The sequence below is a fragment of the Primulina huaijiensis genome, chromosome 14 (assembly GCF_012295235.1).
Source record: "Primulina huaijiensis isolate GDHJ02 chromosome 14, ASM1229523v2, whole genome shotgun sequence".
NCBI lineage: Eukaryota > Viridiplantae > Streptophyta > Magnoliopsida > Lamiales > Gesneriaceae > Primulina > Primulina huaijiensis.
This window is the reverse complement of record NC_133319.1, coordinates 19,384,603-19,393,706: the sequence shown is the minus strand read 5'-3', so window position 1 is coordinate 19,393,706 and position 9,104 is coordinate 19,384,603. Positions and strand designations below refer to the sequence as shown.

The window sequence follows — 9,104 nt, the reverse complement described above, 5'->3', positions numbered from 1 at the left end:
TAATACAAAATAAAATGGAATTGACTTTGAAATTGGCGGTGATAAATAAATTAGTTGGGGATATCGACAAAGAGAGAAGGTTCAATAAAAGCAGTAAGCGTTGGGGAGTTGAAAGACTCGGAGATTATTTGTTCATTATTAAGATCGAGGGACTACTAAGGATATTTTAGGAGAAAATGAGGAATGGATAAAAATACTAAGGGAGTCGTATGTCTTTTATGAAATGATTTCAAAGATATATTTCTGTTATACATGTTAACTCGATCTGTATTTAAATCGAAAAATAATATTTTTTAATAAAACATGTTAGATTCGAGATTTATCTTACAAAATTAATACGTGAAATGATATCTAATGAGTTATTGTGAAAGATTAATTGAAATGGTTATTTTACAATGGTTTTTGTTAAGTATATAATAACAAAAAATTTATTTATAGTAAAGTTCAATTAAACCGTTGGTGGCAACTGTCTCTCTCGAAGCAATCGTAAACCTCTACTGAAAGGTTGAAAAATTCAAAACACGCTTTCATCAAACTTAAAATGCCTGCTCAACTACCAACAAAAACTTAAAAATTGAATGAACATTTAAATGTTATAATTAATAAGTTATCGAATCAGTTATAAAAATATGATTCATTAGTAATGTGTTCATGTTAAACAAAGTGAGTGGAAAAGTGTGAGATTATCTGTGGTCTGAATTTGTGATATCAATTGAATTTTATTAAATTATGAGTAGATTTTTTGTGAGACGATATTACAGATTTATATTTGTGAGACATGTCGACTCAATCTATATTTAGAGTCAATTATTTTTTACATAAAAAATAATACATTTTCATGAATCGGATCGAGTAGAAGATCTGTCTCACAAAATTAACTTGTGAGATGATTTTATAAGAGTTTTTATGTTAAATTATTCATATCAACTTAGAATTTTTAAAAAATAAAAATAAAATCGATTTTAGTAAATTTATAACATACTCATCACTATCCTATCTGATCCGCTTCAAAAAATTTAAAACACATTTAAATTTTAATAATAGGTAGATTACATAATATAACTTTTAAAATTTTCTTGTCAATTAATGCCATTTACGGCATTCTTAAAGTAGGTATAATTATCATGCAAATAATAAAAATTCAATGTTCCTCCTGGCTTTTTTTAAAAAATAATATATTTTTAAAACTTATTTATTAAAATATTGCAGATTTGGGAGATTTATAAAAATATTACAATCCGGACTTTAAACCCCCGGATTCAGAATTTTTTTTTAAAAAAAAATAAATTGTGTGTCACGGATTCAATGAATCCGGGACCCCACCGTTTAAAAAAAAATTTAAATTGTCTGCTCCGGATTCATTGAATCCGGGACCTCACCCTCTTTTCCTCCCTATAAATTGCATCGAGTATTCGATATTGTTTCATCGATCTTCTGCGCAAATATGATTTCATAAAAATCCTTCTGTGCAAATATTCCACAATCGCCTACGCAAATTTTTTTTTCTTCGCTCCGTCGTTTTTTTTGGTAGTTATAATTTTTAGAACCCGTGACTCTTTTCTCTTTATAAATTATGTCGATCATGTGATTATTAGAATTTCTAATTTGATTTGAAGAAATTCTGTCGAATATCATAATTTTAGAGATTTACGTCGAGTCTCAGTAATTCAGAAATTGATTTGGGAGAATTGTGTTGAGTATCAGAATTTGGGAGAATTGCGTCGAGTCTCAGTCGAATCTCTATTATTTATTTTTATATTGATTTTTATTTTTTGTATAATATTTCTGATAATGCTTGTAATTTATTGCAGATATTAAACATCGTTCGCTGATTCATTTACAAATTCCGTACAACCACATTTGAAAAAGTAATTTCGATAATTTTTTATATTTTAGTTGTATTATTTACGTTTTATTAATGTAATTATAATTTTTTTCGGTTGCATTTTAATATTATGTATAATTTTGTTATATATTTTTTTAATATTATTAAATTTTAAAATTACTAATACGAATACTAATAATAAATATAAATTGTTGAATTTGGAAAAAAAATTTCAAATTTCGTATTTTAAATGAAATTATATTATATTATTTAAGTATGAGAATGAGTTAATGTTAACGGTTTTGTTACTGTTTAGTGTATTAATTACAATAATGTAATAAAATAAATTTAGAAAAAAAACTAATTGTAAAATAATAATAATTACATGTAACGTTTTGAAATAATGTAATCAAACCTACTTACCAAGCGTTACATGTATTTACCATTTTTTAAAGAAATAAAAATATAAATGACTCTTTACAATTATTTCAAAGTTGCACGTCTCGACAGTACATGTATTAAATTAATAATAATAATAATAATAATAATAATAATAATAATAATAATAATAATAATATATTTTTATTCAATGATATAATTAGAATTAATTTAATTTAAAATTTTATTTTAGTAACTAAATTAAGTTTTAAGGAAAAAAAATTATTTATTACGTGCTAATAAATTTTTTTTTAGAAACACAATTTTGACAAATCTAAGTTTATCTTGTAAATTTTTCATTTGTTTATGTTTATTATGTTTAATTTTCTTTTTAAATTTATTGATACTATAAATTATTAAAAATGTTAATATAAGAAATTGATATATTTGGAAATTATAATTACACATGTTTAAAATTTTAAATTTTTAATATAAATCATAACAATTTTTTTTATTATTATGAAAACAAACATTGGTATTATTAAATATAAATTTTAATTAAAACAATATAAATTTTAATAATAATAATACAAAACTTTTTAGTGACTCTTGAAATTTTATTATGATTTTATACATTATGTCATATTTTTAATACATGTGTAAGAAACTCATAATTAAATTTTGTTATGATTGTATACATTATGTCGTAGTTTTTTATTGCAGACATGGATACTGTCAGAGCCTTACTTTACGTAGGTGGCTATGTTATTATTGAAGATGGTAGGATTGGATATAGTATCCCCGCGACCATGCCCATTAAAATCCATCGCTCTACTACATTTTCCCGCACTGCTTGTACAACCATGGTTTACATTGAGCGAATACGTGAACACATACGATGGAAGATTCTACCCTATTCATGATGAACAATATTGGGATGAACCTACATTCCAATTACAACACAATAGTGTTCGTCGACAAAAGAGGCAGGCTGGTAGAGATCGCACGACACGCATAAGAAACGAGATGAATCAGCCATCATCGAGAGAGAGATAACGTGGGAGGTAAAATTACTACTAAAATTATTACGTGATGCGTTCATTATTATACAATTATACAATTAATATTATAATTATTCCAATATTATAATTATATAGTTATTATTATACAATTAATATTATAACTAATTCCAATAATACAAACAATATTATAATTATTGTAATCAAATTAAGTATAGTTATTATTATTACTTAAAACTACTATCGTTCATAAAGTGCTCGGTGATGCAAAAATTCTAGATTATAGTATTATAATTCCAATAATACAATTAATATTATAACTATTGTTATTATTTAAAATTGCAGATATTAAAAATCGTTCGCTGATTTAATTACATATTAAACGAAATTTACTTGCAATTTTCGGCTTTAAAAATCAAAACGTATATGTTGATGATAAATTGGTAATAAAACTAATTACTGTAAATAAACTAATTTCTTTTACAAATAAGTAATACTTCATAATACGTAAATAATTATATTATCTTTACTTATAATAATAACATATAATTATAATAAATACAATAGTAATTATAACTAACTATACTTATACTAATTCCAATAATACAATTAATATTATAATTATTGTAATTAAAATATTTATAATTACTAATATTACTGTTGTTATTACTAAAAACTAGTAAGTGTGATGTGTTGATGAAGTGCTACGTGATGCAAAAATTCTAAATTATAGTATTATAATTCCAATATTATAACTATTGTTATTACTTAAAAATACTATTATTAAAATTATTATAGTTATTATTATTATTATTGTTATTATTTTGAAATATTATAACTATTACTTATATTGCTATTGTGACTATTATTGCTACTGTTATAGTTTAAAATTATTGCTGGCCGAAATTATTATAGTTATTATTATAATTATTATAGTTTAAAATTATTATAGTTATTATTATTACTATTGTTATTACTTAAAAAAAATATTATAATTAATATTATAAGTATTGTTATTACTTAAAAATACTATAATTAAAATTATTATAGTTATTATTATTATTATTGTTATCTCCGTGACTATTATTCTGACTACACATTGTGACATTATTGCTACTGTCATACTTAGTTTTAACAACACATTTGTGACTATTATTATCATTATTATTTAAAGTTAATCAGTGCAAATATAAAAATTTAAATTATTATCATTAATAGAACTAATGTAATTTTTTTAAAAAAACGTTTGTTAAGGATGTCGAACAATAATAAATATAAAAGACAATAAAAATATATTATTTTTATTACATTAAGCTAATTTTCATAATATTTATTGATTCAAAAATAAAATTCAGTCAATCAAAATTAGTTCAATAAATCAACTAACAATAATAAATATCATAAACAAAAATAATAACATTACCTCTTAATATTGAGAAAAAAAATCTGAAAACCGTTGTTGGAAAGAAACGTCTTCGGTGCTCGGGGATCGAAAGAAAATGGCTCCTAAGGGAAAGGAAACTTGGTGAGAAAATGAAGGGAATTCATTTCATTTAAATGAGCGAAGGGGGTAGTGTTAGTGTTTGTCCCGGATTCATTTGAATTCGTGACGTGGTCCCGGTCTGAATCCGGGACAGTCTATTCCGGATTCTGAATCCGGAACAGACTTTCCCGGATTCAGACCGGGACCACGTCACGGATTCAAATGAATCCAGGACAAACAATTTTTATTTTTATTTTTTTAAAAAAATGAATCCGGGGTTTGAAATTCCGGATTGTAATACTTTTACAAACTTTCCTATTCTGCAATATTTTAATACATAAGTTTTAAAAATATAATATTTTTTTAAAAAAAACCTGTTCCTCCTATCCATCTATACATAAATTGCAATAATTACGATTTTGACCATATAAATTTAACACTTTGTGATTTTGTTATTTATATTGTCATATTCCAATTTTAGTCCACTATTTTTTCAATGTTACGTTGAATTTACGCTGATATAACGCTCATGTGCGGTGTCATATGATTACTCCGAAAAAAATTAATTAAAATTACAAAAAAAAAAAAAGAAGAAGGTAATAGGCTAATAGTCCACTACAAAAAGTAAAACATCCCGATGAAAATTACTATTTTCCCTATAAAAATTTCCTTGGTTTCTTTTAGGGGTATCAAAATCAGACACAACTCATCAACCCGACATGGTTCAACCCAAAAAAATCAGGTTTGGGTTTAAAGTTTTCATATTCGGGTCAGATCGGGTTGGACCCGATAACTGACCTGAAAAAATGATCAGATTGGGTCGGGTTCAGGTTGAGCAATTTTTGAATAGTACTATTGCTCAATCCGACCCAACCCACACAACATACCCGAACCGACACCCATAGTCTCTTTGGTATGTTTTATAAAAATTATACTACTAAATGAAATTGTAAAAATTATTCCCTTTACAATATACTTATTATTACATCGTCAAAAGTAAATCAAATGAAAATATAATAAATTTTTTATTTATAGTAATATATCTTTTACTCATTAATTACCTTAAATTTTTTTATATATATTTTAATCAATTAACAATCAATAAAATTTTGTAGTATCGGAAATTTTAAATAGTTCAATCTTCCTTTCCTATATCCATTCGACCTCTTATTATAACCCGGCCCAATAAGAAGGTACAATACCATTGCACATGTTGTACTCTTACGCGGGTTTAATCTCGACCAAAACCCTACAGTTCGGGGAAGAGGGATCGAAATGGATGGCGTATCGTACCAGAGATTCCCAAAGATAAAGATTCGTACGGTGAGAGATGACTACATGAAGTTCGAGCTCCGCGACACTGACGCCAGCATTGCCAACGCGCTGCGGCGCGTGATGATCGCGGAGGTGCCGACCATCGCCATCGACCTGGTGGAGATCGAGGTGAATTCGTCGGTGCTGAACGACGAGTTCATTTCCCACCGCCTAGGCCTGATTCCGCTCACCAGCGAGCGGGCAATGGCTATGCGCTTCTCCCGAGACTGCGATGCTTGCGACGGTGATGGGCAGTGCGAGTACTGTTCCGTTGAGTTTCATCTACGTGCCAAGTGCATTAACGACCAGACGCTTGATGTGACCTCTAAGGATCTTATTAGCTCTGACCACACCGTTGTTCCTGTTGATTTCTCGGATTCTTCCGCGGGATTTGACAGTTCAGAAAATAGGTATTTGTTTTTCTTGCTTTGAGTGTGTCGAGTGTTCCTGCATGTTGGGTTTGTTGTGCGATTTGGTGTTTTAGTTCACTGATTGTTCTAATTGGAATACGAGCTGTTTAGGATTCAACATTGAGGGCCTAAGAGTGCGATTGAGGCGATTCCATTTATTTTGCAGACTTTGCATGAGAACTGATATTTTAGTGTCGCTGGTGCATGATGAATTATAACTAGGCTTCTGGCTTACGGATATATGGTTTTCAGAATGATTGGAGTCGAGTGATTCTGTTAGGTTACAATTAGTTGTGGAAGGATATTGAGGCTGAAGTAGTTAACTTGACTTTGCGGCATACTTTTAATATTTTGATACTTGATATGCGGATAGAGTTTGGGAAATATATGATTTCGGACATCCAGTTGGTCTTATTACCTTGAATAAGAATCAGGCGGGGGTAATATAATTTGGTGGTGGTTGATTTTTGAGAGTTGAGATAATTGTTCTGTGGTTATTAAGAAACTTTAGTGAATTTGTATTTTGTCATGGAAGAAAAATGTCTAGTTTCCTCTAATATATTGAATATCGGGTATCCATACTAATGTGGTACCATATGTCAGACATCAAGCTTTGACTTGGTTGATGATGAGAAAAAGAAAAGAAAAGATTATTCATTTGCTAGATTTGTTCCTGAAGTCAAATTAGTGAATGGAGTGAAGGACCTTGTTGACTCAGCTAGAAATTTGCATCAGAGTTTTATGGTGCATTTTAAAGTATGTTTTGTTTTGCAGCATTCAAATAAGATAGTAGTCTAGGTCTATTATTGATTTGAGATATGTTTAAATTAGAATTTGTTTATAGAATTAAAACAATCAATATTTTTGGCCTGTTATTTAGTTTTGTGAATACAATTAGCCGCATAAAAATATCTAGAAATGAATGATGTGATTATCTCTTTGTTTAGGGGAATCATTATTGTGAAGCTTCGTCGTGGCCAGGAGCTGATTTTAAGAGCCATTGCTCGTAAAGGAATTGGCAAAGATCATGCTAAATGGTCACCTGCAGCAACTGTGACTTTCATGTATGAGCCTGATATTTATATCAATGAAGAGTTGATGGAGACCTTAACCCTCGAGGAGAAAAAAGATTTCATTGAAAGCAGCCCTACAAAAGTGTTCGATATTCATCCCCAGACTCACCAGGTAACTCATGGATCATATTAGCTTGTTAGGATTGGAATTATGTCATGATGTCAACATGGGTGTTTTTGAACCAGTTCACATATTTTCTTCTTTATTATTAGTGGTGCTGTAAAATAGCATAAATTGATGACCTTTAAAGTTCCAAACATTTTATGAATAATATAAATATTTTTACTGCAGAAGGTGTGAGAAAATTGTACTTTATTCAAGATAGGTCCTGATTTGCACACTGCCTCTTGATTACCCAACGGATTTTCATTCTTTTTGGATAAGAAACAAACTCATGGTACTTTCGCTAATATAACTTAATCAGTTGATAGTATCCCAGCTCAAGAAGTTGGCTCAGGGATACAAACGTTTAGTTGGATTTATTTCGAGGAATTGACCTTGAACTCATGCAAAATTTAGTGATTTTTGGGAGATGACTGTTGTCATGAAGATAAGGCTTGGAATACGTTACAGTTCAAGTTTTTAACTGCCTCTGGATGTATAAGTGGATATTTTTTTGTTTGTGGGAAGGATTACAACAGGTATATGTAGGATATACTCTTTTTTTTTTTTTATAGATTAAAGTTTGATTTCCTTTCGATTTTTCAAAGAATTGGCCTCATCTTGTAACCACTTTCTAAGTTGCTTTTTTTTACCTTTCAGGTTTATGTTCATGATGCTGAGGCATATACATATGATGATGAGATGATAAAGAAAGCGGAAGCCATGGGGAAACCAGGATTAGTGGAGATCCATGCCAAGGAAGATAGTTTTATTTTCACTGTAGAGTCTACTGGCGCAATAAAAGCTTCTCAGTTAGTTTTCAATGCAATAGATGTTCTGAAACAGAAGTTAGATGCTGTTCGCTTGTCTGCAGACACTGTGGAGGCTGATGAGCAGTTTGGCGAGTTGGGTGCACATATGCGTGGAGGGTGATATGTATACTTGGATTACCAATCTGGCATCTAACTCATAGCCATGAGTTCGATTCGTATAATTATTACAAAATTTTGAGTCTCCCTCCCTCCCTGTAGTGCATCATTGTAATATCGCCTGGCCTATATCAGCACCTTCCCCAAGTAGCTGAATGTATGGATTGATACATAGTTGCTCGTATGAATGAAACATTTTTTCCCTCGTCCATCTTGTTTCTGGTCGATTCACGATTGGCACATTCAAGGTTTTGGGTCCTTGTCTCTTTCATCGCACCTTCTTATAGGTCAAGTGCTGAATATGGTTAATTTTAGTTTGTATCGTGTTCAATCAGTAGACTGGAGCTGTAGTGCGATTAAATAATTTGTCAGGCACAAGCAACGTCCTATAAAGCGTTGTTTACAGTTTTAATTCAAATATAAGGAATATTATTAAATCGGCGTGGTCGACCGGGAATGGAATTCCTTCCTCCAATTTCCGTAGTATTTTCTTCTACACACACTCGTAGAATTTGTTTGGCTTGTAAAGAAGGGAATTTGTTCGGCAATTTTCTTTCACCAAAAGGATTT

The 9,104-nt window shown here is 29.6% G+C and overlaps 1 protein-coding gene across 1 annotated transcript; it reads left to right on the top strand.

Annotated features, from left to right (window-relative positions):
- Positions 1-5,908: 5,908 nt before the first annotated feature.
- Positions 5,909-8,745, top strand: LOC140958109 (DNA-directed RNA polymerases II, IV and V subunit 3-like). Its single transcript, XM_073415503.1, has 3 exons — positions 5,909-6,429; positions 7,377-7,614; positions 8,266-8,745. The coding sequence occupies exons 1-3, from the start codon at positions 5,981-5,983 to the stop codon at positions 8,536-8,538; spliced, it is 960 nt and encodes a 319-aa protein (XP_073271604.1). The 5' UTR covers positions 5,909-5,980; the 3' UTR covers positions 8,539-8,745.
- Positions 8,746-9,104: the final 359 nt, after the last annotated feature.